At 33.9% G+C, this 15,899-nt stretch overlaps 1 protein-coding gene across 5 annotated transcripts in view; it reads left to right on the forward strand.

The window, feature by feature from the left end:
* Positions 1 to 15,899, forward strand: part of IntS1 (integrator complex subunit 1) — a 107,327-nt gene that overhangs the window by 18,364 nt on the left and 73,064 nt on the right. For 2 of the 5 annotated variants that reach the window (XM_036358976.2, XM_036358975.2), the window contains exons 2-3: positions 5,926 to 6,905; positions 8,967 to 9,306. The exons of 1 other annotated variant lie outside the window; for it this stretch is intronic. In XM_036358976.2, the coding sequence (XP_036214869.2) occupies positions 5,926 to 6,905; positions 8,967 to 9,306 (1,320 nt within the window). Of the gene's footprint in view, positions 1 to 5,925; positions 6,906 to 8,966; positions 13,230 to 15,899 lie in introns of those variants that run through there. 2 more of the 5 variants (XM_070109060.1, XM_070109062.1) reach the window with 2 other exon arrangements.

The raw sequence follows: 15,899 nt of genomic DNA on the forward strand, positions 1-15,899 counted from the left end.
CGCTGTTACGTCGATGGGAATTGAGCTGGCGATTCTACCGATCGCAAATCATTTACTGGCTGGGCCTTCTTCGCGGTAGCTGCTGTCTTCAACTGGGAGTATTAAAAACAAAGTGCTTGAACTGTACAGAAGCCGAGGGGTATTCACGGCAGCAGCAAAAGAAGCGGTGTACATCAAAAAACTGGTCAGCGAAATGGGATTTAGAGCGTAAACGATAATCAAAGCGCACAAAGCTTAGTTAAAATTCTAAGTTCCACACAAGAAGCAAACACATAAACAATAAATACCACCACGTCAGGGAAATATTATATATAACAGTAAAATAATATAAATTAAATATGTTTTACAGAAAATATGATTGCTAATGTGTTGACAAACAATTTGAGTAGAATTAAACATGTAAAATGTATTAATTTAATAGGGCTACTAAATTAAATATTTCTTAATTTTTGAATTGGTTGGTAAAAGGAAATTGTTTTGTTCACTTGTATTCATTTGAGAATGTGAATATACTGTGTTGAGAAGAATGTCGGAAATATGAAAACTAAAACAAAACATTTGTTTAAATGAGTTAACCTCTTTCCTCCAAGTACACCACTCTACTCGGGAAAAACTGGCGCTCCCTAATAATGCCCACCACGTACTCTCCAATACACCACACCAGATGACACCACACAGGACAACACAACATACCATCTTACATTCGCTTATTAGACCGCTAATACAGCGATCCACGGGGCTGAGCGCCACATGATATTTTTCGCAAAACCGGACTCGTTCCGCAACTCTTTTTTTCTCTCAGCGACTTTCGAGCAACAAGCAACGGACTTTCTTTTGGGGCGCGACTCACTTCGTTTTCTTTCATCGATTTTTTATATAAATTTACACCGTCTCCACTGGTATGGGATCAGGCAGTGAGTGCGTTGAAATAATCCCTTTCTAATTATTAAAAAAAAAAAATTTTTGTGAACTTTTTGAAAAAACAAAACCATTTATTCCGGATATTAATTTAATCTCAGTGGTGAAAGTGTCAAGTAAGTGCTGGTATTAACATATGGTCCTTCGAGTCTTACCGAAAGGCACCTTCGGATTTTTACAAAACTGTGTTAAGAAACACAATAATTATTACAAACAAGTAACAAAGTGCAGTGCAGTGGTACAACAAAAAAGTAACAAAATTTGCAAACTACGTCAAAAAATGTTAAAAATGGTGCAGTGGCAAAATAACAATTATTAAATTTTAAAATGTAGACACAAAACTCACCAAAGATACAGTGCTAATAAATATATATATGTATTTCAACAAACATATAAACATCTTAAACAAACAAAAATTCACACAACCGGCCGCGAAACCTTAGCACAAAACATATATAAAACAAACGGGCGCGAATTTTTAAACAAAAAACAACAACAAAGCATACCTGTAAGCAGCTGGAGAATAAACACACGAATTGGCACAAAAGGAATATATATATGTAAAAACCTTATACCCTACAAAGTGAGCGTATTTATTTCATTTACATATCTTATTTTATGCGTATATGTATGTAAAAATTTCAGTTTTATATATTATAATATAAAACCTGTAACAGAAAATCCGTTTTAACAGCATAAAAAAACGGTTGCCAAACTGACACAGTTCCGAGTGTATTTCAAAATACATGCTTATATATAAAAAAAAACCAATTCAAGTATACACTTGCACATTAATCCAGCAATACCCCTTATGCTTAATATAGCAATAAGCAGGATTGCATTCAATAAGTAAGCAAAGGCAAAATATCAAACATAAAACAAACAGAGAAAGAAATAAAAATACAACAGACATACATACATATATGCATATCGAATTAACGTTTACATATTATATCTATATATGTCGTTATATATATATTTACTAAACAAATATATATAGACAAAAATATATTTACAAAGTGCATAAGGGAAAATACCTGCACATTATTCACTTCGCGTTCTCTTCGCAGTGCGAACATACATATTTATACATACGGCATATAATCTATGCCTATGCTTATATACACTATATACATTGGGTCAATTACACATTGAAAAGTTACAAAATTACAAAGTTGTAAAATTAAATGAAAAATAAAACAATAAACGTGGTGGTAAAGATAACACTACTAGATATTAAAAAATTAAAAATAATAAATAATTTATTAAAAACAAAAATACACATATTTTCAAAGTCCACATTGGCATACATCCCGCAATACCCCTTGAACAAACAAGCAGGATTGCGTACAAATAAGTAAAAGCACATTGATCTCTACAACGAGCTCTCAATTGCCCTAGAAAATAAAAATATTACATACGCACAAACAATTCGTGCATACTTATGTACAAAGTGTATTGATCTCTTCAACGAGCTCTCAATTTCACGAGCACATAAATATATATGCACACACAAGTCCGTGTATTAGGGTGTACCTAAATACAGCAACATAAGGACAGAAAAGTATTGTTAAATTAAAAGTGCGATTCTTAATAATTAAATTAAGAAAATTTAAATTACACTCACAACAAAATATTTAAAATAAAATACAAATTAAAAAATTTATTTCACATTTAAATATTTATCTAGTCCGAAAAAAAACTCTTATATACGTAAAAGAGTATTCGGTATTAATTATCATTTATGGCTGCTTTTAAATCAGTTTACACTATATAGTAATAAATAACATAACAAAAATGGTTAATGACGATAAAAATCAAATTACACCTGCAGAAGCTACACGCGCAAAACAGGTTACCAAAGATAATAAAAGGCAAAAATATTTGTGTCACCAAATTCATTCCTGAGAGTGACAGATTAACAACGTACTGCACTCAAGTGTATCTTCACCGATTCAAGACATCTCTGAATCGTTATTGGAAATAAAAAAACAAAATATTTTTGGACTCGTCTCCAAACTGCTCATGACGCCATAGTAGATTATGACAATTCAGATCTACCACACGATTTTAAATCATCGGCTTACGCACTATACGAAAACTGCTTAGACCTGTACGAAGAAACAAAAGCTATGATTTCTGATGAATTAAAGCTAATAAAAGCGATGGCACCTACTCCACATCCGAGAGTAGAGCTGCCACAAATTCAAAGTCAAGAGGCAAGTTCAGGCATCCATCTCGAGGTGCCCGCATGTGACACAGCAATATTTTATGGAGGTTATGAAGAATGGCCGTCCTTCCGGGACATGTTCACTGCCGTATACATCAACCATCCAAAATTATCAAAAGCACAAAAATTGTATCACCTCCGATACAAAACAAAAGGTCAAGCAGGCGTCATAGTCAAACAGTTCGCACTAAATGACGACATCTAAGATATGAAAATGAAAGAATATTGGTCGATAACCAAGTAACGACACTAACAAACTTGCCTAAGATTCAAAAAGAAACCAGTTAAGAGTTTATACGACTACAATCCACTGTTTCAAACTGTTTATCGGTTTTATCGACACAAAATATTCCCACAGACAGCTGGGACCCTATACTGGTAAACATATGCACTGCCGCATTACCAGAAAAATCGTTACTTTTATGGGAGCAATCGCTCTCATCACGAAAGAAATGCCCCACGTGGCAACAAATGAAAGACTTTCTAACTACCCAGTACGAAATCGCTGAAAGGGTAGACCAAAAGCTAATTAAAACAAAAATTGTACAACACGACCTAAAAAGAAGCTTCAATAGACCCCAAGCTAGTAGCAAAAACAAATTAAACAGAAGCTTGTACAAAACGCAATCGTTCACTTCCACAGAACAATCATACGTCATGCGAACTATGCACGAGAGGGCATAAACTACAATCTTGCGAGAAATTCAAAAAATTAAAAATTAAAGAAAGAAACTATTTCGTGAGATCAAAAAAATTATGTACAAATTGCTTGTCACATGCGCATAAGTATAATAATTGCAAAAGCAAATTCAATTGCTTATATTGTCACAAAAGACATCACACAATGCTTCACTACAGCACATTTCCCAGCTCACCCCAAAAGAGCGCATATATTAGTATAAAAAGAACCACGGGTTTAGTTTCAACTACAAATCCCGAAAACCACAATACCGAAAATTGCCAAATGTCACCATGCTGCTCAAAGGCACAAAACACTCAAACGCTACACAGCGAAATACAAAATAGGGTATTACGTCCCACATCAGTCATCTCCATCGAACATCGAGGAGAACTCTACAAACTTAGAGCCCTAATAGACCAAGGATCACAACGATCTTTCACAGCGTCTAGGGCACAAAATAGGCTACAACTGCCAACAAAACAAGCCAACTTTGAAATTACAGGAATAGGCGGAAGAGTATTTCAAAACTCTAATAAAATCTGCCCCATTACCCTAATTTCCCCGCAAGCGGATAAGAGAATTAAAGCAGAAGCTATAGTCTTACCGCAGCTAACAAATATGCTTCCAAGCTATCATACAAATAGCAAGCATTGGCAAAAGGTTTCACACCTAAAGCTAGCAGATCCCAACTGCAATACCCCCGCTCAAATAGATATAATAGTAGGCAGCGACCTTATACCGCAAATAATGCTTGAAGGTGTTAAAAAAATTCCAACGACCCTTCTAGCCCAAAATACTATATTCGGTTGGATTCTAAGTGGACTAGTTACTGAACCAGTTTCCACATCAACAACTCAAGTTGACGAAAATTTAAAAGAATACGCAATATACGAGTAATTGTCATAGAAAGTCCAAAAATCGACACTTCTCTTACTATAGTGCCTCATAGTTGCCTAAATTTTCATAATCAAATGCAATTCAAAATTAAAGGTAAGGAATCACCATACTTGCAATGTGATACAGTGACGCACCCAGACTTACAAAAAGCAAAGGTCGCACTTATCGCATCTATCTAAGCGCTCATCATACGAGTAGTTCATGGGAAACACTTGTAAAAGTTGTAAATCTCACTTAAAAAAAGTGAGCGAATATCACAAATCTCAATCTCGCAAGATCCCTCTTCAAAAGTTTGAAAGGAGCACCCATTCTGGCCATATCTGAGCCAGGAGTGGAGTCGCTATCCCCATAAGCCGATAATAAAGAGATTGCAAATAATTGCTGATAATACAGAAAAGGCAAATCATAAACAATCCGCATAAAAAATCGATAAAAGAAAAAAATCGTAAATACAATCACTACTTATTGTATTGCCAACTATAAAACCAAAAAATTGTCAGAATATAGTTGCGTATCTCAAGTCTATACCAAAATACAAATCGCAAGCAAAACCACTTGTTCTTGTTAAGTTGATGAAAACCAAAATTGCTTCTTACAGCTAATATTCGCGCCCTCGGCTACTCCATCAACAGTACGCCGAAATACATTCAACAGCACATACGTGTAATACTAGGCTAAATATTCGCCTAGGGGGCCCAGGATGTTTAAATGAGTTAAACTTTTTCCTCCAAGTACACCACTCTACTCGGGAAGAACTGGCGCTCCCTAATAATGCCCATCACATACTCACCAATACACCACACATGACAACACAACATACCATCTTACATTCGCTTATTAGACTGCTAATACAGCGATCCACGGGGCTGAGCGCCACATGATATTTTTCGCAAAACCGGACTCGTTCCGCAACTCTTTTTTCTCTCAGCGACTTTCGAGCAACAAGCAACGGACTTTCTTTTGGGAGTCACTTCGTTTTCTTTCCGCACCGTTTAAATTGTCGCGCGTAATCAACGCTTATTCTTTATACATATTCGCTGCTTGTGCGAAGCATGTATTGTATTGTCTTTTTATTTAGTCATTAATTTGCTAACGCAACACACTTAATAAAAAATAGGTAAAGATATAATATTATGTTATTTAAAATATTATCTCACAATAATTAAATAATTCAGTAATTAATTTTCGTCTGTTTCAGCTACAATGTTTCAAACATCCCCGGAGCAGTCTTCCCATTATCTTGCCGAAATTTATAAAGAATTTTTATTACAACGCGAAGATTGTTTACGTACGTTAAGAGTCTTTTTGCGTGAATTGGTGCGTGTGCTTCGTTATGATATGAATATTGTAAAGTTCTGCAAATCATTTATGAATACAAGAATTGATTTAATGGAACAAGTTGAGCATTCGGAATTCAAAGAGAGAATTTTCCATTCCATGGTTGATATTATTTGCCTTTGCATGTTGTTATCGGTTTCTCCGCAAATCCGGGAAGCTTGCATTTTATTACGCTCTAACAAAGATATAAAAAATAATCCATTATTACTGAACTTTTACACCCAAATGTCTCAAATTCAATTAGAAGCCGTTTCTTGGATGTACGAAACGGTTCCAAACCTTTTCAAGATACAAAGTTTGGAATATAGCCAAGCCCTCCACAAACTTTTACTTTTGGACAGTCCCGAGCAATATTCACGATGTGATCAATGGCCATCAGAACCAGAGAGAGGAACACTCTTAAGGATTGTTTCGGAAACTCCAGTTCTGGAAGATACACTTCTGCGAATTATACTTATAGGCATTACTAAAGATATTCCTTTGACAATACCGGAAACTATAGATATCATAATGATGGTTATTAAGAGAGCTTCATCAATGAGAATTCTTAATTATCCAGCAGTGCAAGCCAATAAGTATGATGTCATCGACTTTCTTTTCAACATGGTGGAATATCACTATCCCGAAAATATAAATTTACCATTGGATTACGTTCCACCAAAGCTAGCTATTACAATTTTATATTGGAAGGCATGGATTATAATGCTTATGATCTCTGCTCATAATCCCTCTACTTTCGGAGCATTTTGTTGGAAACATTATCCTACTATGAAGGCTTTAATTGAGATGTGTATCACGAACCAGTTTGGTGAACAGAATCCTGCAAAAGAGGAACTTCAGGTATGGTAGCACCAATAGTTACATAGGTAGTAATAAAAAATGCAACAAAAAAATTTTAGTAAGGTTTAAATCGACATTATCAATTAGTAATTATTTCTGGGATGAATAAGTTTGGAAAACAAATTATCCAAACCGATTGCGTCAAAATTAGATTTTTTAATTGCCAATTTTATGTATAAAACAATTTCGTTCTTTGCGCTTGCCTTAATTAGTTGTTTAAATATAAATGAAACAACTGTAAAAAATAATTGTTAATTCATATTGCTTTTATACTAAAAAATACGTGGGTACATATATTTAAAAGGCAAAGCTTTTACATCAATTCGGCATTCACGTTCATTTACTCGATTAATGGCAATATTCGATTTACTTCTAATTTTGAGTTGTTTATGTATTACTATTGGCTATTTATAAATCATAACAAAAATTAACAATGTGAAAAAATAATAATATACAAGTACGTTAAGGTGGACATTTTACACTCTAGCAATTAACAAAGCTAGGGAAATACTATATCCAAAATTATACGTTCACTTAATTTTGCAAAGCCATATTACTTTATATTAAATACATATGTATATATAATTTCCAGATAATATTATGCTCTTATATACCTAATATACGAATTTCAAACTTGCGTTTGATTTTAAACTGTAAATATCAGTCAATATGTAAGATATGTTAGCAAAATTAGGTGAACGTATAATTCTAGCAAACTGTGTACCGAATATTTGATCAATGTATGAGTATGTTTCCAAAATTGCGTGGAAACATTTTCGCGAGCATACTTGAGTAATGCTAAAAGTCAGTGCAGTTAGTCCAAACCTTAACCTAGCCCCAATATACCCGATTTAGTGATTTTCGACTTTAAAGCTACATAATTTATATTAGTCAATATGTATGAATTTTAAATCCAGATTTATTTGTATATGTTTTTTCGTACATTTTTCGTTTAGCGTTGCATATGAATGACATTGGTCTAGACTTTTGTGTAAACCCCATATCTCTAGTATAATAAAAATTTAAACCTTTTAGATTGGTTTACTATATCTCAGGCCGTCCTTTTTTATTTTTGTTTGTAGATTTATATACATATGTATTTGTGTAAAGCTTTGTATACTTAATTATTATTTATTAATATATATTATATATATAAAATTATGTGGGACGTTGTTTGTCCGCGATGAACTCCTAAGCTATTGAACCGATTTCAGTCAACCTAAGCACGCTCAGTGCAGTTTGATTTAATTCGGAAGATAGGATAGTTTATATCTTAGCTTATAGTCAAAATATTTCTATAATATCGCAATTTGTTGCACAGAGTATAAGAGTTTGGTCCCCTAACAGCTGTTTGTGACACCTCAAACTAATCAAAATAGACTTGGTAGATCTAGTACCAAAGGTGTTAGAATTAAATTACCACAACCTTCAAAGAACAGACTTAAAGTGGGATGAATCTATCTATCATCTTTAAGGTGATCATGAAATTTTAAGAATATAAAAACTATGTTGGTCTTGCATTTCTATTGACTTTACACAGCTTCATAAGCATGTCTCCTAAATCAACTCCTCCCATAACGTAATTGTAAGGAGCAACAATCGATTTCACTATCAAAATAAGTTTTTTTTGGAACTCTAGCATTGATATATGTCAACAGGCATGAAGATATAAACTATTATTATTGATTTCACATTTGACATCAAAAGATGCCTTCAATCAAATCCATCCATCATCATTTTTATCGAAGTTCAAATCTTATTATTTTTTGTGATTGCTATTGTTATCGTTATACATTGCTTAATTTTTTTAAACCTTCCACTCGGCACTTTATCTGTTACAGTGGTGATCCTGAAATCAATCAAACACAAATATTACGTTTTTATTATTTTTTAAAGTAGAGTATTATCGCTTGATGTCGAATAAGTTTCCCTTTGTCTGACTGTATAAATCAAGTGTGTGTTTCAAATGAACATAGATCGTCTTAAAAATACGTTGGCGCATTTTGTAATTTCATCTTTCATTTATCTCCTAATTAATTGTAAATTTTTTTATCGTTACAGTTAGTTTCTTTGGAAAAAGCCCAAATACTTCAGTTGGAATCGTATTTGGCTGCACAAACTTCACAAGCTATTATTACTGAGGATAATGCGATATTAATATCACAGTTAATGCTAATGGACCCAATGGGACCGGTTCGCAGAGTTCCTAATAATGTTTTGGAACAGGTGAAAGGACTAAATAAAAGCTTAAAATTGGGATACCTACTATGTCGCTGCCGTAGGCCCGATTTACTGCTTGATATAATTCAACGACAAGGTACAACGAAGTCTATGCCATGGCTTTCAGATCTGGTACAGAGCAGTGAAGGTGATTTCAGTCATCTTCCGGTGCAATGTTTATGTGAGTTCCTGTTATTTAATACCAATGCAATTAATGAAGAAAATACTCGGGATGGAGAATTGGTTTGTTATTTGAGGAATCTCGTCATGGAAGAGCAATGTCAGAAAAGAACTGTCTGCGAAGTTTTAGATTACATTTTTCGAAGATTGTCATCAACAGTTAAGCAATCGCGCAACGCTGCAATATGCGGGTTAAAAATAATTTTTAAAGATAACACCGATCTAAATGAATGGTTATTAAAGTCAATATCACATATTCCATGCTTTAAAGAGGCGCTATCTTTTATAATACCACAACTAAGATCTGCATGTCAGGTTGAAAATTCACCCCTGTTAGTAATGTCTTATATCCAGTTTGTAGCTGCACATACTATTAACGATGGAGTTATCGATATGCTCGATCACGTCATTGACATGGCACAATTAATTGTGGAACGGAGTACTATGTTTCAGCACATTATACCAGCGAATGGGGATCTATTACTGGGATATGACGACTGCAATTTGGCTGAGTGTCAGTTTCAAACTTTGAAATGCCTCTTTGTTATGTTCAATAATTATATTATACGTTTAAGAGAACACAGAGAGCCTTATGAATGGACTGAATACCCAGACTTACTTATGGTCCAATTCGAGGATGGAGCACAATTGCCCCTTCATTTAAACATTATTCACGCCTTTATAATTTTATTAACACAATCTAGTAGTCAAATGCCTGAATCGCTTCCAATTCTGGATTACTGGTTTCCTCCAGGTCGAAGGCCGCCATCTGGCTTCTTACCGAATATGCCACATGAAGCAGTGCAACTGTTACCTGATTGGCTAAAATTGAAAATGATTCGCTCTTCAGTGGACCGCTTGATTGAAGCGGCTCTCTTAGATCTTACTCCAGATCAAATTGTTCTGTTTGTGCAAAATTTCGGAACACCCGTGATCTCCATGTCAAAGTTATTAGCCTTATTGGACCATGCTGTGAATGAGGAAGTGGAACTAGTTAAAAGTGCAATACTTAACAAAGCTTATTTAGCTCAATTGATTGAAATTCAACAAAAACGGGGAGCAAAAAATGGCCATTTTACTGTAAAAGCTCTTGAATTATACTCTCATTCGCAAACTGTCCCAGATAATCCAAAACAAACTGATGTAGCTTTAGGCCTCTTATGCTTTGAGAAAAGCTTCCAACCTCTAGCACCTACATCTCCTTATCGAGTAAATAAAGACATTGAAGACATAATGTCGGATATATTAAAAACTTCGCGTTACCATTATCTAAGTTGTAGTCGATTTCGTAGGTTAATTAATCATTTCCTTGATAGAGATTTCTTCTTAACCAAAACTCGTAGGGAACTTATTACCAGTCACATTAAAAAAGGTTGGATATGCTTATTGCGAATTATTGACAGATACAAGCGTTCAATTTCCGAACAAACAACATCGCAAATAAAACATACGTGCACATTTTTAAGAGTACTTCTAAAACAAAAATTTTTAACTCCGAATGAGTTCGGTGTTGTATTTGATAAACTGACTGAATGTGAACCTTTATGGGAAGTAGAAATTAATTTAAAGAGAAACATTTATGTGTATATACAAAGTTTGTTCAAAATAATAAAACGGAAAGAGAATACATTTTTTGAAATGTCTTCAAAATCTTTTGGAAGTATAGCACGTAACCAGACCTTAGATGACATTGAAATGTTATTTGGTTTGCAAAAGGAGAAAATATCGGAAGAAGTGGAATTTTTGTGTCATTGTGGTTTAATTGTCGACCGCTTATGTGAAATAGATCCAGAGTTCACAAACTTACGTAAGCAGAATCAGATTGGCCTTCTATTTACAAAAAACTGTGCAGATTTTCGGTTCCATATACTTTCTTTAATATGTCATCAAATGAGTTGGGGAACTGTATTATTTACTTTAAAATTGTTAATGCAAGAAATCCAACAAAATATTGATTCTAGTACCGCTCTTAATTTCGTTGAAGCGCTTATTAATAATCCAAAACTTTGGCAAGGTCGAGACAAAACTATATCTAAAACTAATTTTCCGGATATAATGTTTTTATTAGACAAAACTGAGATGAATTCTTTACTTAGTCTTATTATAAATGAAGCCGATTCAAACTTCCATTCTATTTTAGAAGCTCACGATTATAAAATTTGCTCACGCATCAGCCTCCTATTTAGGGTAATAAGAAGGAACCATAAAGATATTTCCAAATTAATAGAATATATGGCCAGGAAATCGTGCTCCCATTTGTTGAAGATAAAGATTATACACCAAATGTATCTTTTACATCCTTCCATTCGCTTTACGACAAACAATTTAAAGGAACATGAAACAAAAATAGCCGCTTTAAGAGGTTGCAAAGCTGATAAAGTATCAAACTATCTAATTACTTGTCTAGGAAATCTTTTCCTTAGGAAAGATTTCGAAACACTTTCTAGTGATATAGAAATGTTAATACGAAAATTTGCTGCATCGCACCCTATTTTATTTTTACGCCAACTAGGTGTTTTGTCGTCTCTAATACAAGGTAGGGCTCAATTAGGTGTTCGCTTATTGCGCGACGAATATCACTTTCATCGTTTTATTCAAATATTACGAGCACTTCAACTATTGCAACCAATGTTATTTGACGACAGTTATAAATCTGAATTTCAAGCAGCATTGGAGTGTTATTTTGCATTTTTTAAGCATCACAGCTTTATTAAAGAGTCATATCACATATTGATAAAATTTGTTGAACTATTACAAGCATATATTAATTCCAATCCATCTAGCGCGCTGCTATATATAGAAAAGTATGTTGGAATTTTAATGGAATTGTCAGTGAAATTTAATTCCATAACGTCATTGCATCAACTTGTACAAGGTATAGCTCTTTTACGGCAAAAAAGTATCTCAATAAATGAGCTAAACGATGACGAAAATAAGCACGATTTTGAATTAGAAGAACATGGAAATAATAATAGCTTTATTTCAACAGATTGTGAAGCATCGGAACCTACTTCTACAAATTTGTTTGAATCTAATAACAAAGGAGGAGTTCAATTTTCCGTTTCTACCCCATTTACTAAACCACTTACATTGTCTCAACATTTTACTGATCTTATAACCATAATTAAAAACTCTAGTACGGAGGAAACTATTTTAGGACCTTTACAGGAAATAGAAAGTCTTACATCTAAACGTTTCTCATATTTAAACGAGGTCTTTGATCGATTACTGGAGCTAATATTTTCTCCAAGTGCACAGATACGCTCTAATGCCTTTATACTTTTAGTTCGCCATTTAAAACATAGCCCAGGTCGTTCTGACATTAATCGATGCACCTTTAATGCCTACATTCAATGTTTGAGGGATGATAATTCATCTGTTGCCACAACCGCTGTAGACAACTTGGTTGAAATGACTCTCCTATTGCAAGAGCATACAGTTGAAATACTTTCTGTGGCTTTTATTTTGGGAGTTAAATCACAATTAAATACCAGTACACAAATAAAACGGGTTTTACAAACACTAATGTTACAACATGGATACTAATTTCAGGCTTTCTACTAAATGAATACATTTTTACAAATTGAAATAAAAGAGATTCATAAATAAATCTGTTTTTTTTTACCAAATTTTAATTAAGGAGGGGGTGATAATATGCTATATAAAAACTGCACTATGAATTGAGATGGAACATTTGATACAATATAAATTTGTACTTAAAAAGTTATTTGGTTGCTTTTCCATAAATTTAACACAATATCTTAAAATAAACTTATACTGAAATATCAATTAATTAAAAACCTTACATCATATGAATAAATAATAAAATTTTTTCTTGATTGAATTCTTGTCAATAATTTCAAATTGTAGGACATACATTTTTAAATTTATGTCAATATATAATTCGTCTAAATAAATATCGAATTTGAAGTTGTTTTAATCTAAAACTGAACATTTTGTAGATTGATAAGGGGATTCGCATTCATTCTAGGAGGTATTTTTTAATGAAAATGTGGTTACTTCTGAAGATCAAATTGTTGATGAATTGCTCCAATTTGTTTGGTGCAAATTGTAAGTCTTATTGCTCAATAATATTATTGATATATATATAAGTATATATATACGTATAAAGCTGTGTGGTTTCAAGGGATTAGGTGGGTTTCAGAGATTAAAAAAGGGTATATTTTTCGACTTTTTCAATATATACAATTATATACAGTTATTGACAATAATATATCAAAAAGTAGATGGTCAATCTTTATTGTTTGTCCGATAAATTTCGGATACGTTTTGCCTGTAATGATGGATGGATCTGTTGCATTTTATCGTTATCTTTGTGTTCAAATTAAACACAAGTGTGCTTTTGTTGTGACAAAAAATAGAATCAAGGAATAAAAATAATAATAGGCGTTATTTAGTACACAATTATATTGTAAGTATATTTGTTAAAACTTTACATTTTGTTACAATTAAGTATTATTTGTAGAATCAATGGGCCGAGAAAATAAAAAAAAACCCAAAATGTTTATTGCTTTGAAGCTTCCAAAATAATGCAAATTAAGAGGACGACCACGAAAAACGACATGAGAGGAAGACAATTACATAGAGACATCGTCAATTGGGTGTAGACATTTTTTCGAGAACTGTGTCGCCTTGTAGAAAAGAATATCTTCAGAAAGATGTTCTGGAAAGTCTCAATGTTGACAAAAGGACAGCAGAACAATGGGATTGATTTTATTTCAGTGCATATCATATCATATGCCTTTTTTTGGTTAGGTAGCTGTGAACATGCGCAGTCTGCATAGTGAAAAGTGCTCCGTAATATCTGAAAATATTACATCAATTGTATATATAAAAGTGAAAGAATATTAAATTAATGCCTCATATAAGTTTCCTTAAAAGAAAATAATAATTCTTATAAGAAAATATAAAGGATGTACAAAGAAAAGTTCGATTAAATTTTGATATTAAACCATAATTTAATTTCGTACAACAAAGAAAGATGTGTGCGACGTAATATTGTGAGGTGTAATAATAAAAAGCATAACAAACATTAACATTGATTGTAAATCAGACATCATAGAGTGAATTAATGCCTTGATAATACACGAAAATAAAAAAATTACTCCGGAATTATTTGGAACATATCTTTTTTTCCTGTATCGTGTACTTACAAAATGCCACCCAAAAAAGTAAATACAACACAACAGACGTCAAAGGATATTGAAACCTTATTCAAGAGACACTTTGAACGTTTTACAACAAATTATGAACGTGAGTTCAGGGACCTTAAAACATCAGTTTTAAGTGAAATCAAGGACTTAAGAAAAGAGGTAAGCAAACTGTCAGAACAATACGTCTCGCTATCAAATCAATGTTCTGCCCTGGATGACAGACTTACATCAGTTGAAGACAAGCTTAACGTAGATATGAGGCTGCCTACCAGCCAGGAAGCGTTTTTCACTGAACTGTCGGAACGAAAACGCCGTGAAACCAACGTGATTGCCCTAAATATTCCTGAGTCTGATAAAGCTGCTGGAAAGGACCGTTTAGAGGATGACAGAACAAAGTTAGTTACAGCTTTGCCTCCCAGTCTCAAGGCCACTGAACTCAAGTTACGTAGACTGGGTCGTCCTACACCTGGACGTACACGTCCTCTTCGCATTGCCACCCGCTCAGCAGCCGATGCACTTGCCATTATCAAATACAGACCAACAGACGAAAACTCAGGTTTTATTTTCAAGACTGATCTAACTCCCTCTCAACAACTTCATCTGAAAAATTTGCGTCAAGAGCTTGATTCAATCGTAAAGAGTGGTGATGACAGTAACACAATTAAATATATCCATGGTGTCCCTAGAATCGTTAACAGAAATTTTCGTCCGCTCAACGAGCAAGAAGAAAGTATCTTACGTCCACCTGTGCTACCAGAACGTCAGAGGTCTGCGTACAAAACTCTCAACATTTCAAACAGCATTGGCGGCTAACCAGTACGACGTTGTATGTATTTCGGAATCCTGGCTTCACTCATCCATATGTGATGGTGAAGTCATTGATTCAACATATATTATTTACCGTAAAGACCGTGTTTCTCTCATCAACGAGCAGGTACGTGGTGGTGGTGTCTTTATCGCCTGTAAACGTAGTCTCCATACAGAAAAAATTGCAATAACAAACAACGATTTAGAGCAAATATTCATCCGTGTCAAGGGAGCTTCTCGCGATATGATCATCGGCTGCATCTACATACCTCCTCAATCAACTCTTGAGATCTTCGAGTGCCACATAGCTACCGTTTCATTTATAATAGACAAATACCAAAACTCCAACGTCATGATTGTCGACGACTTCAATATTCCTAGCAGCTTGCCTCGTGTCGAATGTGAAAAGAAACTTTATGATGGCTTTGCCTCATTAAACTGCACTCAACAAAATTACATTCAAAATGCCTGGAACTCAACACTTGACCTTTGTTTCAGTGACATTGACTCTTCTCCGGAACACGCAGTTGCTCTTGTCCCGGAAGATAAGTACCATCCTGCTATCGACATCTTGCTAAATTTTCGGCAGGGGTTGACGCCAGATAATTCCTCA

The sequence above is a fragment of the Bactrocera oleae genome, chromosome 4 (assembly GCF_042242935.1).
Source record: "Bactrocera oleae isolate idBacOlea1 chromosome 4, idBacOlea1, whole genome shotgun sequence".
NCBI lineage: Eukaryota > Metazoa > Arthropoda > Insecta > Diptera > Tephritidae > Bactrocera > Bactrocera oleae.